General features: G+C 58.3%; 1 protein-coding gene across 1 annotated transcript; it reads left to right on the top strand.

The window, feature by feature from the left end:
* Positions 1–2,827: 2,827 nt before the first annotated feature.
* FGF11 (fibroblast growth factor 11) lies at positions 2,828–16,230 on the top strand. The gene is given in 7 exon segments (XM_038386291.2): positions 2,828–3,799; positions 3,801–3,847; positions 3,850–3,894; positions 11,057–11,167; positions 11,953–12,056; positions 14,682–14,880; positions 15,197–16,230. Coding segments are annotated over 7 exon segments (717 nt in total). The 5' UTR covers positions 2,828–3,704; the 3' UTR covers positions 15,313–16,230.
* The last annotated feature ends 2,033 nt before the right edge of the window (positions 16,231–18,263 follow it).

Raw genomic sequence — 18,263 nt, 5'->3', positions numbered from 1 at the left:
ACCACCCCTCCTCCTGAAATCCCAGGCCCGGTTCCGCTTCGATTCCTGTACTTGGCAAAGATCGCTGTTAAACAGTGCCCCAGAGGTGGCCGCATCTCCATGCCGGGCGAGGAGTCCCCGTGTCACCCGCCGCCCTGCCCCAGAGGTGGCTGCATCTCAGGCTGTCTGTGGTGACAAGGCAGGGTTGTGTGTCATTTCCCAGCAGCAATCCAGCCCCAGACACCCCCAGTGGGACAGTTAACCCCGTATCTGCCCTCATCGCCACCAGCTTCGGCCACGGGGAGGGATCACCTCTGGGCGGGGCGACTGGTGACCCGGTGACCCCTCGCCCGGCGCCGAGATGCGGCCACCTCTGGGGAGGGGCTAGCTGGTGACCCGGGGGACCCCCTCGTCCGGCGCCGAGATGTGGCCAAATGGCAACAGAGCCCTGGGGGTGCAGAGTGAGGCTGATGAAAATTTGATGCAAGGGGCACGCCCATTGATTGCCCCTGCCCCGGACGCCTGGGTTCTCTCCCCTCGCTCTGGCATGGGGATGTGGGGGCTGGTGGGTTAGGGCAGGGGGTGGCTGGGAGCCAGGACTCCTGGGTTCTCTCCCTGGCTCTGGCAGGGAGTGGGGCTGGTGGGTTAGGGCAGGGGGGGGCTGGGAGCCAGCACTCCTGGGTTCTTTGGCTGCTCTGTGACTCGGTTTCCCCCAGGGGCCACGCCGCCCAGCTGCAACCTCTCGTTCCCCCTTTTCGTCGGGATGTGACACCCCGACTGACACCCCCCCTCCCCAACCGAGGTGGGCTGCCCCCCCGCAAACCCCCCCCCCCGGCGCTGCGCTGCCAGGTCTAAAAATACCGCTGCAAAATGCAACCTTGAGCGGCCCGTCCTAGCAAACCAGCGGAGCGTGCGCCCCCTCCTTCTGCGCCTCCCCATCCCGCTGCCTCCCCTGATCTACCCCTCCCTCAGTTTCCCACCTCCCTCTATTCCTCTTCCCTCCCCCTCTCATGTGCGCCCCCCCCACAGCTCCTTCCCTCCTCCCCCCGTCTTGCCGTGATGCCCTCCACCGACCCGCCCCCCGGCCCCTGGAGCTCCTGCTCAACAAGATACTAGATCCTGCCACAGTGGAGGGGGCTGGGGGGGGCGCGGGGAGCCGGGACTCCTGGGTTCTCCCCCCCGGCTCGGGGAGGGCCTGAGGTCTAGTGGTTAGAGCGGGGGGGGGGGGCTGTGAGCCAGGACTCCTGGGTTCTCTCCCCCGGCTCTGGGAAGGGAGTGGGGGCAGGTGGGTTAGAGCAGGGGGGGCTGGGAGCCAGGACGCCTGGGTTCTCTCCCTGGTTCGGGGGCCAACTCCTGCCAGTAGCGCATGAGCCGCCCCCCCCCTCACTCCCCCCCTTCCCGCCGCCTGGGGGGGGTTTTCCAGCCAGGCAGCAGCCGAGCGAACCCGGCAAATGTCACCCTTCGCCGCTGGGGCTCGAGCGGGGGGGGGGGACGGGGACCGGCATGTGTCACCAGCCATGTCCCCCCCGCTGGCCGCTGGAGCGAGGAGATTTAATGAGCGGGGGAGGAGGAATGGAGGAGGCGAGCGGGTGGGTTGGGGAGGTGCGGGGGGGCTGAATAATTCCCCCCCCCATCTCGCAGCACCACCCATGTGATTGGAGTAAAACTTTCGGGGGGGGACTGTCAGATGCTCCCTGCTTCAGCCCCCCACCCGCCCAGGTCACCTTTGGGGTACTTTCTGAGATGGGCCCCCTGGCCCTGCTCTAAGCCCCAGGGTCCCCTTGGAGCGAGCGACCCCCCCCCCCGTCACAGCCCACAGCTCCCATCGCAAAGAGCCATCTGGGCTAGCAGGGGGCTGTGGGTCGGGAGTGGGGGGCACCGGCAGGGCTGGGGGGGGCAGGGCTGAGCTAGCAGGGGGCTCGGGTCGGGAGTGGGGGTCACCGGCAGGGCTGGGGGGGCAGGGCTGTGTTAGCAGGGGGCTGCGGGTCGGGAGGGAGGGGCTTCCGGCAGAGCTGGGGGAGCCCAGGGCTGGGTTAGCACCTCAGCCCCTCTCAATCCTGTCTTCTTCAAGGCAGGACAAATACCCCAAATATGAGCAGGTGGAAAAGGTTTGTGGGTAACTGGCTTCCGATCCTACATTGCAGGGGAGCTCAGGGATTCCCCCACCCCCGAAATTCCTCTGCTAAACTGTTTGGGTGCATTGGCTATTTTTTTGTGAGGTGAATGCAACTCCCCAAAACCCTGGAGCTCCCCCTTCCTGCTTCCTAGAGCAGGGGGAACTCCAATCATTCTACTTGCCATTTCCTGCTGAACTGGGGGAGCAGGGAGCCATGGCTGTTTGGGGGTCCCCTATCACCCTGCTTCAGGACACCCCTTTCCTGTCTCATCTCTGTGGGGAGGCCACAGGGGGTCCACTGGCCTGCAGCCAGCCTGGGGGGGTCAAGCGGCCCCCTCTTCTAGACTGGGAACTGAGATAGCTTTGAGGGGGAGAAAGGGGGCACCCCAATCCTGACTAGACTAGAGGAGGGGATCCTCCAATACTAGGGTGGTGGGAAGGTGGTCCCCCAATACTGAGCTAGACTAGGGAGGGATCCCAATACTAGGTGGGTGGGAAGTGGGTCCCCCAATACTGAGCTAGCTTTGAGGGGGAAGACCAGGGGGTCCCCAGGACTCAGCTAGACTAGGGGATGGGGCCCCCCAATGCTAAACTGGTCTGGGGGGGCCCTGGAATTGAGCCATTCTTTGGGGGCAGGCAAAGCATGGGGAATTCCCCTCCGGCCCCCTCCAGCTCTAGGTTCCCCAAGTGTGGGCGGGGGGGGGACCCACAGGTTCCCGTTTGACATTGTGTGTGTATGGTTTGTGCTTGTTTTCTTTCTCCATCCCTTTCTCTCTCTCTCCATCCCTGCCCTTCTCCCATCCCTCCCCTCCCGCTTCGCCGCTTCTCCACACACACAGCCATCCACGAATTAACCTCGCCGGCTGAAGGACAACCGGGATTGTGTAGTGCGCTGTGGTGTGTGTGTGTGTGTGTGTGTGTGTGTCTGGGGGGGGGCACCCACCATCCCCCTTCCTCCGCAGCCTGGCGGAGGGAGGAATAAAAGAAGTTCGATTTCCAGGAATCTCGCCCTGTCTTTCTCTCTACCAGCTCGTTAATTTCTGGTGCCAACCCAGCTCCGGGGCGGTGCGTGATTTTCGGAGCCCGAGTCCGCGCTAATTTCTCTTGGCTGCCTTGCGCCACACTCCTGGAAATATCCCGGAGGCTGCGGGGTGGGAGTGGGGGGGCAGCAGGTTTGGACGGCAGGAGATGGGGCTGCCCCCAAATCCGGACCGCCGGTCGCTTTGGAAGGGAATCGATTTTGCCAAGGCCAAGCGGCATTCTGTTCTCTCGTCCTCGCTGGAGTCCGGACCTTGACTGTACCTTGAGCAAGAAATTTGCACCGGGACCAAAAAAGAAGTGACTACCACTGGTTGGGGCAGGGAGGCGGGGAGACGCTTGGATTTATTACACGCTCCGTGTCCCCCCCATCCCCGGTCTTCCCGCACGCGCTCGGCCAATCTGCTGGAAAGGGGAGAAAGAACCAGCGACCCGGGGGCTAAATTCGCCCCTAGCAGATTAACCTAGGTGGAGAGAGGGGGGGTGGGTATAACCCCCCTCCCATGGCTTGGCTCTTCCAGGGATGAGCACGGCGTGAAACTCCGAGCGGGGCACCGGCCAGTGGGGGACCATGGCGGCCCTGGCCAGCTCCTTGATCCGGCAGAAACGGGAGATCCGGGAACCCGTCGCCAGCCGGCCCGTGGCGCCCAGAGGAAGGTCTGTCCCGTGGCACCAAGTCCCTCTGCCAGAAGCAGCTGCTGATTTTAATCTCCAAGTCCGGCTCTGCGGTGGGCGGAAAGGCCGGCTGGAAAAAACACCCGGTGAGTGATATCCAGGGGTGGGGGGGCCCTATAGCACTGTAATGGCCTGGTGCCAATGGTGGGGGTGCAGTACAATGCCTGGGATATCTCCTGCTGCCCAAGCTGCAAGACCTGGTGCTAATAGCAGGGGGCGCTGTGACAGGTCGAGCATGCAATATGCTGCATATAGGACCATCTTTCTGTGCAAGGCCTATGCTAACAGCAGGGGGAGCTGTGACAGGTCGATTGTGCAATATATGGCATATATTGTCCAGCTTTCCTTGCAATTCCGGGTGCCAACGGCAGGGGGCGGTGTAACAGGTCCGATCATGCAATATAATGCATATATTGTCCATTTTTTCCTTGCAATGCCTGGTGCTAACAGCAGGGGGCACTCTGACAGGTCCATCATGCAATATATGGCATATATTGACCGTCTTTGCTTGCAGTGGCACCGTGAACCAATATTATTTATGAACCACTATTCGGGGCGGGGAGGGGGATAAGGGGGGTGTTTTGCCCAGGTTAGAAGTGGAGGAGCTGGAATAGCGTGTGCAGTTGGGGGAGGGACAGAGTAGGTAGGTGGAATGGTCAGTATACGGACTAGTCTGTATCCAAACAGAAGGCCCTTTGCTGGCCAAAAGGTTTGTTGCCCCCCCCCCCCGGGATCAATGTTTCAGAGTAAGAAATACCAGTGAGTGTTCATTTGCAGCTCTGGTGGTGATTATATGGACTGGTCAATATTGGGTAATAATGCCCACCCACACCCCCAAAGAGCACGAAGAGTGCTCTCTTCCTCAGATAAATGAACCCCACTGATTCTTGGGTTTAAAACCACAGTAGGGGCAATATGGACTGGTTCATATAGGACTTTATTGCGCCCCATTGGATGAAACATGTATTGATGTCACGCCATTCCCTCAGAGAGGAACATGCTGTGTGGGGTCGTTGGTTTTCAGTCAAATTGATGTTTTATATGGACTGGTCTATATGGGACTAGAGCGGGCCCCATTCCTCTCTCTGCTACTGCAAGATCAGAGTCAGTGGAGCTCAGGACTCCCCAGCTCTGGGAAGGGAGTGGGGTCTGATGGGAGCAGGGGCTGGGAGCCAGGACGCCTGGGTTCTCTCCCTGGCTCTGGGAGGGGAGTGGAGGCTAATGGTTAGAGCAGGGGGGGCTGGGAGGCAGAACTCCTGGGTTCTCTCCCTAATCCCCTGTTGGTTGAAACCTCCACTGATGAAATCAATGAAATCTATCAGTTTCGGCCGTAATTTGGGTTTCAAACCTGGCAGCGTTTATATGGACCGGTCTGTATGGGGCTTTAGCACCCCCCCTGCTGCCCACAATGCACCGTACTCCTTGGTTAGACCAGTCCCGGGGATTCTCCAGGCAGGGGGGTCGATGAGGGGCAGGAGCTGCTGTGATATTGGGGAACCAGCCCAAGCCCCATCATGGCTGACCAGGATGGGGAGGGGAGAGGGGTCCTGAACCCAAGGGATTGGACCCAGGAGTCCGGGTGGCGGGGACCTAGGGGGCAGCAGTGTAATAAAACCCTCCCGCTCGCTCGCTCTTCTCCTGCCCTTCGGCCTTTCCCTCCATTGCCTCGTTCTTCGTTTCTTTCCCTTTCTTCCCGTCTTCTTTCATTCCCTCTTTCCCAGCCCTTTTCCGGCCTCCCCGCCCTCCACCTGGGTCAAGTTGACCTCATTCACTTTCAGGGCCCGAGGGGAGACTCCCTCCTTCTCCCCCAAATATTTTGGGAGGTTCTCGCTTTCCTGTTGGGAGAGGGGGGCACTGTCCCCCCCCTGAACCCCGTGTCCCCATTCCCCGCCCCCTGAGCCAGCCAGTCGCTGCCCTGAGGCCAGATGGGTGCCGGCACCCTGTAGAGGGCAAAGGTGCAGGGAAGAGTCCATATTGGGACCGTGAGGCCCGGCTTGAATTCCAGAGCCGCCTCCTCCCCCCCACCCATCCCCACCCCATCTCCTGCTGCACCTGCAGCACTTCTCACCCCCCCGCATCTCTGCTTTCCCGCCCTCACCCTCCACTCCCCGCGGTTACTATGAGGCCCCACTGGCCCAGTGCCACCTTGGCCCTGGGCCGGCACCTCATTCTCCTCCCGCGTCCTTGCTGCTGGCAATGGAGGTGTTCGTGGCCACCGGCCAAGCCCCACGTGGTCTGCAGTGACCCTGGAGTCCGGGAGCTGCCCTACCCCTGCCCCAGCACTGCCGCTGCCCCCCACTCCCAACCCGCAGCCCCCTGCTAGCCCAGCCCTGCCCCCCAAGCTCTGCTGGTGCCCCTCACTCCCACCCCGCAGCCCCTGCTTGCCCAACCTGTGGGGTCCCACACCCCGCCTGTAATTTCTATCTCTGGCTGAATCCCATTTGTGGAGCTGGGCAGTGGGAGGCCCAGTGATTTTTCTCCCCCTCTCCCAGCCAATACCCTTTGCACTGCCAGGCAGCGTTGTGCACATTAAAATAAATTAAAGTCATTTACATAAATTTGCATGCATTAAGGGGTGCAGGGCATTGTGGGAGCACAGCTGGATGGGGGAGCAAAGTAGCACAAGGAGCATTTGGGAGCCTGCTGCTATGAAATCAGAGGATGGATCATTATCCAGGAAAATTCACTGCCGGTGCCCCTCACTCCCAACCCGCAGCCCCCTGCTAGCCCAGCCCTGCCCCCCCAGCCCTGTCAGTGCCTCTCACTCCCGACCTGCAGCCCCTGCTAGCCCAGCCCTGCCCCCCCAGCCCTGTCAGTGCCCCCTCACTCCGACCTGCCGCCCCTGCTAGGCCCAGCCCTGCCCCCCCAGCCCTGTCAGTGCCCCTCACCTCCCGACCTCCAGCCCCACAGCTCCTGGGGCAGAGGCCGGGGGTGAGAAGGCCACTGTGGCAGCTGGCTCAAGCGACGCTGGAGGGGTGAGGGGGGCCTGGCGCAGGGCCAGGCACTGGGCGGCCAAGGTGATGCAAGCACTTACCGGAATACAGCGTGGGCCGGGTGCAATCGGGCATCGCTGGGGCGGGGGGGAGAAAAAGAAAGGGGGGGATACACACACACACACACATCACGTGTGCACACAGAGTATGTGAACGGGCCGGGCCCACACAGCAAGCACATGCGGACAGGGTGCACCACACGGAGAACACACGTGGACAAGCGTGCACACACACAACCGGCTACGTTGGAGGATGGCCAGAGCGCTTCCATTAGGCCAGGTGCCAGGATATGCATTATACAAACCCAGCCCATTAAGACATCCCTTCGCGTTTGACTCACTCCAGCGGCCCAGGGGGGTCTCGGGGCCAGGACACCTGGGTTCTCTCCCCAACTCTGGGGAGGGGAATGGGGGCTGGTGGGCTACTGCAGGGGTGCTGGGAGCCAGGACTCCTGGGTCTCTCCCCAGACATGGGACAAGCCATGCCCAATAATCCATGTTCCTGTTTCCCAGCTGGCGAAAGGCCGGTGGGAGGGTCTTGTGCATGCCCCCCTGTGGGGCACGAGTCTGTGGTGGGAGCCCAGATGGGGACAGGGGATTTGGTGGGCTGGTTTCCACCACCATCCTGGCATAACCTGCCCCAGGGGGAGGGGCTGTGCCAGTGAAACCCAAATCAGTCCTGCCAGGTCTCCTTTTGGTGATTTCCCCCCCCATGTCCCCGCCTTGCATGGGAGTGTCTTCTCATGAGCCCTCTGCCAGCTGCCCCATTGGGCGGGGCTTCCCGCACCAATCACGGGTGGATCCCTTGCTCCGGGACCCCACACATACACATGCAGCGCCAGCGACCCTTTGCTCACTGCCAGGAGGCAAATCATTTGTGCTGCATCCACTGTGTAATGTGTTGCCATAAATCAACCTGGCAGGGGCACCAGGGGGTCAGCTGGGAACAGGCAGGGAGGGGGGTGGGGGACTGAAGCTGAGGTGGGTGGGGGTTGTGTCTGAGCTAAACACAACCTGGTACCACGCCCTGGGGTACCGACAGCCGGGTGCTGGAGCGCGCCACGCAGCCCGCAGATACACACACAGGCTGTATGCATGGATACACACACAGGCTGTATGCACTGATACACACACACACACACACACACACATACTGGCTGTGCTCACGGATACACACACAGTCTGTATGCATGGATACACGCAGGCTGTGCTCACGGATACACACACACACACACTGGCTATGCTCACGGATACACACACACACACTGGCTATGCTCACGGATACACACACATGCAGGCTGTATGCACGGATACACACACACACACTGGCTGTGCTCATGGATACACACACACACAGACTGTGCTCACGGATACATACACAGGCTGTATGCACTGATACACACACATATGCACTGGCTGTGCTCACGGATACACACACACTGGCTGTGCTCACAGATACACACACAGGCTGTATGCATGGATACACACAGGCTGTGCTCACGGATACACACACACACACTGGCTGTGCTCACGGATACACACACAGGCTGTATGCACGGATACACACACACACACACTGGCTGTGCTCACGGATATACACACATGCAGGCTGTATGCACGGATACACACACACACACTGGCTGTGCTTATGGATATACACACACACACAGGCTGTGCTCACGGATACACACACAGGCTGTATGCACTGATACACACACGTACGCACTGGCTGTGCTCACGGATACATACACGCAGGCTGTACGCATGGAGACGCACACGCAGGCTATATGCACGGATATACGCAGGGCGTATGCACGGATACACACACCCACAAGCTGCATGTTCCTCATACATGCCAAAGACACCCCTCCACTGCTGTGCACACACACACACTCACAGAGTCACACTGGCCCATGGCCCCGTACACCCCCCTTTGCGCACCTCACAGTTACACACACGCCTGTGTCTGCGCGCAAAACCACGCAACCCCACCCACTGCACACCTCGACCCCGCACAGACACACACAGAACAACCAACAGGCAGACACACAGCTACTCACAAACCCTCTGCGACATACACACAACACAATTCTGACCCAGCAGTGAGGGTGGGAGCCAGGACTCCTGGGTTCCCTCCCCAGTTTTGGGAGGGGAGTGGGGGCTGGTGGGTTAGAACAGGGAGGGCTGGGAGCCAGGACTCCTGGGTTCTCTCCCCAGCTCTGGGAGGGGAGTGGGGGCTGGTGGGTTAGAGCAGGGGGGCTGGGAGACAGGATGCCTGGGTTCTCTCCCAGGCTAAGAAGGGCAGGAGAGAGGCAACAAATTATGATGCATCTTTTATTTATCCGCCAGCCGCTGCCTGTCTGGGTCCCACGGGGGCCCTGTCAGAGCTAATTTCACTCCAGCGCCCTTCACAGAAACACAAACAATCCACCTTCCAATGCACGCGGCCTCTGCCAGGGACTGGGGGGCAGCGGTGGAGCAGGGCCTAGTGGTGAGAGCAGGGCAAGCAGCCAGTTGGGACTCCTGGGTTCCCTCCCTGGCTCTGGGAGGGGAGTGGGGACTGGTGGGTTAGAGCAGGGATGGGGGGAGGGCTGGGAGCCAGCGCTCCTGGGTTCTTTCCCTGGCTCTGCCCCAAACCCTCTGTGTGACCCTGAGCAAGTCACGTCAGGGCCCTGTGCCTCAGTTTCCCCACCTGATGTGCGTTCAGAGAATGGCCTCCCCACCAGCTGCAGCATCTGGCGGCCAAAATTCCTACAGCGTGTGAAGGACAATTATTGTATTTCACTGTTGGTCTATCGCCCCCCCCTCCCCCCCGTATCTAGGAGCTCGTTTCATTTCTTCTGTCCAGCACACACACAATGCAGGTCTCGGTGCTATCTATCTATCCCCAGAGACCCCCTCTATCTATCTATCTATCTATCTATCTATCTATCCCCAGACACCCCTCTATCTATCTCTCTATCTCTCCCCATACACTCCTATCTATCTATCTATCTATCTATCTATCTATCTATCCCCATACACTCCTATCTATCTCTCTATCTCTCCCCATACACCCCCCATCTATCTATCTCTCTATCTATCTATCTCTCTATCTATCCCCAGACACCCCCCCTAGCTATCTCTCTATCTATCTATCTATCCCCATCCACCCCCTCTTTTTGATTGGGGAATTTGCTCGGCTTTTCAAATAAGAGTTTATATTTACTGTCTGATAGCTACAGAGACTTTCTCTAACAAACTTTTTCATCTGGAATATCTTTAGTTTCTCACATTTAACAGATATAAAGCTCAGGATATCCCAATTTTTTCATCTGGAAGTTTGTTTATTTTTTTCATCTGCAAATGATGTAAAATTGCTGATAGTTTCCCGGCCTTCACAAAGGTTTTGGTTTGGTTTTGCCTGGGCATTTCCTCAGTTTTTGTGTGAAACTCCTTGTCTTGATGTAGTGATTTATTGTGACTGATGTTTTGTCAACATTCACAAAGTTTTTGGTTCGGAATTGCCTTAGTTTTTCATATAGAAGTTTATATTTATTGCTATTGATACTTCCTCAGTCTTAACAAAGTGTTTTGTTGAATTTCCTTACTTTTTCTTATGAGCATCTGTATTTATTGATTTTAAATTACTGCTATTTTCCAACAAAATGTTTTTCTCTGGGGGATTTTCTTTGCTTTTCATGTGAAATGTTATAGTTACTGATATTTAGGCAACATTCACAGTAGTTTTTGGTTTGGCATCAGCTTTTCCGACAAAAGATTGTATTTATTGATTAAAAACTACAGACACTTTTGGAATCTTAGCAAAGCTTTTGTTTGAATATTGTCTTAGATTTTCTTATGAAAATCTCTTCATAGTTACTTTCTCCGACTTACCAAAGAGTTGTTTGTTATAATTGCTTTAGTTTTTTTCATACAAAAGACTGTATTTATTGATTTTAAACTACTGATACTTTCTCCATCCTCACAAAGTTTTTGTTTGGAAATTTCCTTAGATTTTTTTTTTTATAAAAATCTCATTATTGCTTTGAAATTACTGATATTTTCTCAGTCTTGCTGAAGATTTGTTTGGGAGTTGCTTTAGATTTTTCATACAAAATTCGGTATGTCCAGCGTTAAAAGTTCCCGGTGGTTTTGTTTACCTTTAAGGAAGGTAATAAGGGAGGGCTTCCTCCTAGCCCGTGGATAATTTATTTTCTGTCCTCCCTTCGGTCCCCCACCTCCGCATCCCTCCATCCATCCTGCGGGCGGCACAGAACCGCAGCTGAAGGGCATCGTGACCAAGCTCCTCTGCAGACATGGTTTCTACCTCCGGATGCACCCAGACGGCACCATCGACGGGACAAAGGAAGACACCAACAGCTTCAGTGAGTGATGCCCGGGCAAGGCCAAGGGGTTATGCAGGGTTAGGCCAGTTGGGGGACCTCCCAAGTGGCAGGGAATGGAGTGGGGTGCTCGGGGGGGGGGCTGTGCTGCAGGGGGCACTGTCCTGCGGAGGGCAGAGAGGGAATCCCTATTTCCCGGCCCTCCCACACCACCTTTCCTCTCTAGGGAGCACCGGGATGGGGATTGGGCTGGCTCAGGGTGTGGGGAATGGGACACGGGGCCTATCCCCTCTAGGGGGTGCCAGGTCCCATCCGGCCCAGGGTGGGGACTGGCTGGCTCGGGGGCGGTGAATGGGCATAGGGCCTGTCCCCTCTAGGGCAGCACATTGTGTGCATAGAGGAGATGGGTAAATCCTGCCTTGACCTAATCCCACCCACCCCCCTCCCGCTCCCAGCTGTCTCCAATTAGGGAGAGTCCTGATTATTCATCTGGGATTGCAAAGAAGGGGATTAATGTCGAGAAGGGATGACGGGAGGAAAAATAAATCCGTCTCTAAAGAGGAATGGGGAAGGGGAGGAGTTGAGGGGAAGAACCCAGGAGTCCAGGCTCCAGGCAGAGCTTCTGCAAAATCAGGCAGTGGGGATCGGAGTCGGCGCCCCTAGAGGGGACAGGCCCTTGCCCCATTCCCCGCCCCCCCAGCCAGCCAGTCCCCACCCTGGGGACAGATGGGAGCCGGCGCCCCCTAGAGGGGACAGGCCCCGTGTCCCATTCCCGCCTGCTGTTTGTGCCAGCGCTGATGCCTTGCTATCTGTCTCGTCTCCCCCAGCTCTCTTTAACCTGATCCCCGTGGGACTGCGCGTGGTCGCCATCCAGGGTACCCAGTCGGGGCAGTATATCGCCATGAACGCAGAGGGCTACCTCTATACCTCCGTGAGTGTCATTCCCCCCGGCCCTCCCTCCTGACTAAACCGACCGTTGGTGTGAGCAGTGGGATCTCAGGGTTGTGTATGTGCCCTGGGTCCCAGAGGGGTGGAGTGGCCAATAGGGTGCACGATCATCTTTCTTCCAGCCGGGGGTGCTGCCTGAAGGGTGGGGCTAGTGGTGGGTCGTGATAGTGCATCCCCAGGGAGGCAGGTCGGAGCATCCATTGGTGTGAGCAGTGGGATCGCTGGGTGAGCCCTGGAGGGGTGGGCTGGCCATGGCTAATAGGGGTGTAGTATCCTCTCTCTGCCAGTAGGGGGGCCACCCCTGCCCCTCCAGTCTGAACCCCTGTCTCCCAAACAGAAAGTCCCACTGTGCTGGGGGCAGGTGGGGGGACACAGAACCTGGCATGCCAGCTATCCCTGCCCCCACAGAACAGCCCCCCACTTTGCCCCACGTGGGGTGCTCTGGGATAGCAATGCCCCCTCCTAACTCTGCCCCACCCAATCTCCTTCTTCAGGCCCCATGGTACCTGGGCCCTTCCTCCGCCTTGTAGTATCCTCTCCCCTCATGCTGTGTTAAATTTAGCAGCTGGCCTGATTTTTAGGGAACCCCTGGGAGAGACCAAGAAAATCCCTGCCTGCAACCGGGAAGAGAGTTACGCCATCAGCCATCCCCCTACGCTGTTCTGTCTGTCTGTCCCCAGGGCACGTCTGTCTGGCCGTGTCTTTCTGACTCGCTTTCCCTGTCGCTCTCCATCGCACAGGTCAAGGCCTTTCTCACACCAGGCCCCTGCCTCTCCCCAGCCACGGTGCGCTGTGGAGGTCGGCAAAAGCTGGGGAGTGGGCCAGGGGCGCGCTGAGCTTTCGGTGTGGGCAGGGGATAGCATAATGGGAGGGAAAGCAAGGGTGAATGTGGTGCCATGACACCGACAGGGAAAGTAATGGTGAACATGGTGCTGATAGTGAAAATAATGGTGAATGTGGCACCAACAGGGAAAATAAGTGTGAATATGGTGATGATAGTAGAAATAATGGTCAACATGGCCGTGGTAGTGAAAATAATGGTGAATGTGGCACCATGACACTGACAGGGAAAATAACGGTGAATGTGGTGCTGATAGTGAAAATAACAGTGAACGTGGTGCCGATGGGGAAAATAACTGAACGTTGTGCTTATAGTGAAAATAATGGTAAACATGGCACTGATACAGAAAATAAGACTGAACCTGGTACTGATAGTGAAAATAACAATGAAAATGGAACTGATAGGGAAAATAATAGTGACTGTAGAACTGATAGTGAAAATGACAGTGAATCCAGAGCTGAAAGGGAAAATAATTGTGAACGTGGTACTTCTACTGAAAATAATGGTGAGTGTGGCACTGATCATGAATATGACAGTGAACCCGGTGCTGATAGTGAAAATGACAGTGAACCCAGTGCTGATAGTGAAAATAACTGTGACCATGGCACAGATGGTGAAAATAACTGTGAACATGGTGCTTCTAGTGAAAATAATGGTGAGTGTGGCACTGATCATGAAAATAACCATAAACATAGTGCTGATCGTGAAAATAATGGTGAACATAGTGCCGACAGGGAAAATAACTGCGAACATGGTGATGATAGTAGAAATAATGGTCAACATGGCCGTGGTAGTGAAAATAATTGTGAATGTGGCACCGTGACACTGACAGGGAAAATAATATCCATCCCCAAACACCCCTTCTATCCAGCCAGCCAGCCCCATACACCCCATCTACCTAATTATCCATCCGGACCCATACATGCCCTACCTGTCCATTCACCCGTTCTTTCTCTCTCCCCATACACCCCTCTTTCGTTCTTTCTCTGAAATCGCTCCCCCTTCCTCTTGTGTCTCTCTCACACACAGAGGGACTGTGTAATTCACAACTCCTCAAATCCGGCCACCCTTAATGGCTCCCGACCGGCCACCCCCCAGGTTGGGGGCAGCCAACTCGAGCCCTCTCTCCAGCCTGTGGAATATTCATGTCACTGCCCCCGAGCCAGCCCCCCCCCGCACACGGCAACCTCCCACTGCAGCCTGGACACCCCAATGCAGCCAAGACACTTGGACCCTGGCCCCAGGCCTAATGCCACTAGCTGGGGTCAGAGTAGCTCAGAGCTTGCTTTTGAGGGCAGCAGGGGTGCTCTCCCCTGGAAGTCAGTGCTGGGCCCAATGCCCCAGGGTGGCGCTGGGGGGCAGGGAGTGGGGCTGGGGGCTCAGCAGAGGGCGCACTCCCCTGGCAGGCGGGGCTGGCCCCATGGGACACTAGGGGGCGCTGTGCTGGAGGGAACGGGGTGGGGGGCTCAGCAGGGGGCGCTCTCCCTCGGCAGGCAGGGTGTCGCTAGGGGGCGCTGTGGGGCAGGGAGTGGGGAGGGGGCTCAGCAGTGGGCCCTGGTGACTCAGCCCCTATCTCAAGTTGCCGCCCAGGCTGGTCTTGAACCCAGACATCCGAGCCTTGTCGCCTCCCGGCTGAAAGACAAGAGCGGGCACTGCCCTCTACTACCCATAGCTGGTGATTACACCCCCCTCTCCCCCCCACAGAGACCTTCCTTCCTTCCTTCCTTTCTCGCTCACCCCTTTTCTCTCCCTCCCTTCCTCGCCCAGGCTCACTTCACCACCGAGTGCCGGTTTAAGGAGTGTGTCTTCGAGAACTACTACGTCATGTATTCCTCCACCCTGTACCGCCAGCGCGAATCCGGCCGCTCCTGGTATCTGGGCATCAACAAAGAAGGCCAGCCCATGAAGGGAAACCGAGTCAAGAAGACCAAAGCCGCCGCCCACTTTCTGCCCAAGCTATTGGAAGGTGAGCGGGGCAGCAGGGACGATGGGGTGGTGTCTAGAGGAAGCAATTGGGGATGTAAAATACAGACACCCCCCCCGCCACCCCGGTGCCCCTCCAACCAGGCACATGGATCCTCCTTCCCCCGTGGACCACCTCTGGCCTGGGCATGCTGCCCCGGAGACACCACCCCTCCCTTCCCAACTGTTCTGTGCCGTGCAAACTTGTGCGACCCCCACGTGACCTGTCTTTCTGGGGTGGTGAGGGGAGCTGGGGCAGCCAATCCGATGCTATCCCTCACTTCCTCCTCTTCTGTGTGTCTCTCTCTCCTTCCTCACAGTGGCCATGTACCGTGAACCGTCGCTCCATAACGTGGTGGACCCCTCGGCACCCCAGAAATCAGACGAGGCCGGCGCCCCCAGCAAAGAGACAGCCAAGCCCTGCAAGGCGACGTAACCCCCAGGTCGGGGAGGGGTGTCGGCACCGCTCCAGCAACACCCCTCCCTTGCATGTCTGCCCCCTTTTGCTCAGGACGCCTGCCCAACCTACATTCAACCTCCGGACCTCAGAAGAAAAAAAAAATGCCATTGAGGGTGTAATACCCTTTGCCGTCACCGGGGGACAACATTGCCCCGCTGGAGAAATATTTGGGGGTGTGCGTGTGTGTGTGTGTGTGTGTGTGTGTGTGTGTGTGTGTGTGGTCTTCCATGCCAGCTGAGAGCGTGATTCCCTGTTTGGCCAACGGGTGGTGACATTGGGAAAGGTTCTGATCTGTGCCAGCTTCCCTTGCCGCAATTCGGGCGCGATGCCTTTTCCCACCAGCCGAGAGCGACGTTGGCCAAGCATCTGATTGCCGCAATTCGGGCGCGATGCCTTTTCCCACCAGCCGAGGGCGACGTCGGGAAACCGCCCCCTGGCTTGAGACCACCGAGTGGCGACACGGTCACGTTGGGAGAGACTATTATATAGGCCATTGTCCCTTGCAATAAAAAGACAGCGTGTTCCTCTTTCCCACCAGCAGGTGGTGACGTTGTCACACCAGGGGGGAAAGACGGTTCCACCTGCCACCGTCTAGTTGATACCCTTTCTCCCCACTAGGTGGCAACACTGTCACAGCCGGAGAGAGTGTTCTAGACATCACCTGCTCCGGCGCACGCCAGGGCGTTGTACCTTCTTCGACCACCAGGGGGTGACATTGTCACAAGGGGGGGGGAGGGGGAAGAGAGCCATCCGTGCCGGATTTCTTCGCCGTTTCGACGGAAATGGGAAGCCAAGCCGGGGGAGGGGAAGTGAGAGGCAACAGGAAACTCCGCCCCTTTTCCCCACCCGCCCCTCCCCCTCCAACCTGCCAAATTCTGTAGGATGCGGCCCTGCAATAACAGGAGACAAAGCCAGTCAAGAGGAATCTGGATCCAGACTCCAGGACAATCAGGGTGGGGGGGGGAGGGTATATGTGGGGGGCAGGTTCTATGCCTGATGGACACCTGTTGTATTTTATTGCTTACTAGCGGGGGGAATATTTGGGGGGGGGTCAAAGCCACTTTCTGTTCCCCTTAGGGCAGGTGTTGGCCTAGGAGGTTTTTAATGATCTGACTCGGGTCCCCTGGCATGTGTGTTGCCCATCTCCCAGAGCCAGGGAGAGAACCCAGGAGTCCGGGGTCCCAGCACCCCCCCACTCTAACCCACCAGCCCCCACTCCCCTCCCAGAGCCAGGGAGAGAACCCAGGAGTCCGGGGTCCCAGCGCCCCCCCACTCTAACCCACTAGCCCCCACTCCCCTCCCAGAGCCAGGGAAAGAACCCAGGAGTCCGGAGTCCCAGCGTCCCCCCTCTCTAACCCACCAGCCCCCACTCCCCTCCCAGAGCCAGGAATGGAACCCAGGAGTCCTGCCTTCCAGTTCCCCCTCCCCCTGCTCTCACCGCCAGACCCCCCTCCCAAAAGCAGGGAGAGAACCCAGGCGTCCTGGCTCCCAATTCTCCCCGGCCCCACCCCACCTCTAATCAACAGACCCTGCACTCCTCCCAGTGTTGCTGTCGGAACCCAGGAGTCCGGATTCCCAGCCCACCCATCCCCCACTTCTGCTATCACCCACTCCACCCCATTCCTTTCCTAACGTCAGGACTCCTGGGTTCCCTCCCCGGCTCCGGGAGGGGAGCGAGGGCTGGTGGGTTAGAGCAGGGGGGGCTGGGAGCCAGGACTCCTGTGTTCTCTCCCCAGCTCTGGGAGGGGAGTGGGGGATGGTGGGTTAGAGCAGGGGGGGCTGGGAGCCAGGACTCCTGGGTTCTCTCCCCGGCTCTGGGAGGGGGGTTGGGGGTTAGAGCAGGGGCCTGGGAGCCAGGACTCCTGGGTTCTCTCCCCAGCTCTGGGAGGGGGGTGGGGGCTGGTGGGTTAGAGCAGGGGGGACTGGGAGCCAGGACTCCTGGGTTCCCTCCCCGGTTTGATATTTTCCCAGCCATGATGGGAGGAGAGTCACCTGGCTACACCCCCTAACCAGTCTGGCCACCAGCCATATCCGGGATAAATACCTACAGAGCCCCCCCCTCCCGAATGGGGGGGCAGAAGAGAGCCATAACTAGCTGCGGAGGGGGGTCTCCCATCCCCTCCCCTCTCCCCATGACAGGCAATAACAGGGGTTTGGAAGAACTCAGGAATATTGGGGGGGCCCCTCTGCCCCCCCGCCCCGGGGCAATTGCCCCTCTTGAGGGCTGGGTTGAAGGTCCGCAGGGGGGGGGGCCAACAGGGAAGCCACAAGGTGGCGATGGGGGGGGCCATGACATACAGGAGCGGTTGTGAGTCCGTCTCGCAGTGAGAGGGAAGGGTGTGTGTGGAGCCGCCAGCAGGGGGCAGCAACTACTCGCAAACACACACACACACACACACGCGCACGCACACACACGCGCGTGCACACACACACGCGCGAGCGCACACGCACACACACACGCGCGTGCACACACGCGCGCACACACACATGTGCGAGCGCACACACACACATGCGCGCACACACACACGCGCGTGCACACACACGCACACGCACACACACACATGCGCGAGCGCACACACACGCGCGCACACGCTTTTCACTCTCTCTTTGGGATGTGTCTTGGGGGGGCTCAGCAGGGGGCGCTCTCCCCGGCAGGCAGGGCGGCGCTAGGGGGTGCTGTGGGGCAGGGAGCGGGGGAGGGGCTCAGCAGGGGGCACTCTCCCCCGGCGGGCTGGGCTGGCCCTACTGGATCGTGCCACATGGGGCGGCAGACTCAGGTCACATGCATGGCGGGGAGGGGGGGGAGAGTCTGGATTGGGGGGCTCCTGAGATCGGGGAGGGGGGTTTCTACGTCTCTCTCTCTCTCGTCTGTGTTTTGTACAAGCCAACACTGGGTATATCTCTGTACAGCTCCGACCCCCCCACCC

This window comes from Dermochelys coriacea, chromosome 28, assembly GCF_009764565.3.
Source record: "Dermochelys coriacea isolate rDerCor1 chromosome 28, rDerCor1.pri.v4, whole genome shotgun sequence".
Classification (NCBI taxonomy): domain Eukaryota; kingdom Metazoa; phylum Chordata; order Testudines; family Dermochelyidae; genus Dermochelys; species Dermochelys coriacea.
The sequence above is the reverse complement of the archived record's forward strand: the minus strand, read 5'-3'. Positions and strand labels throughout refer to the sequence as shown.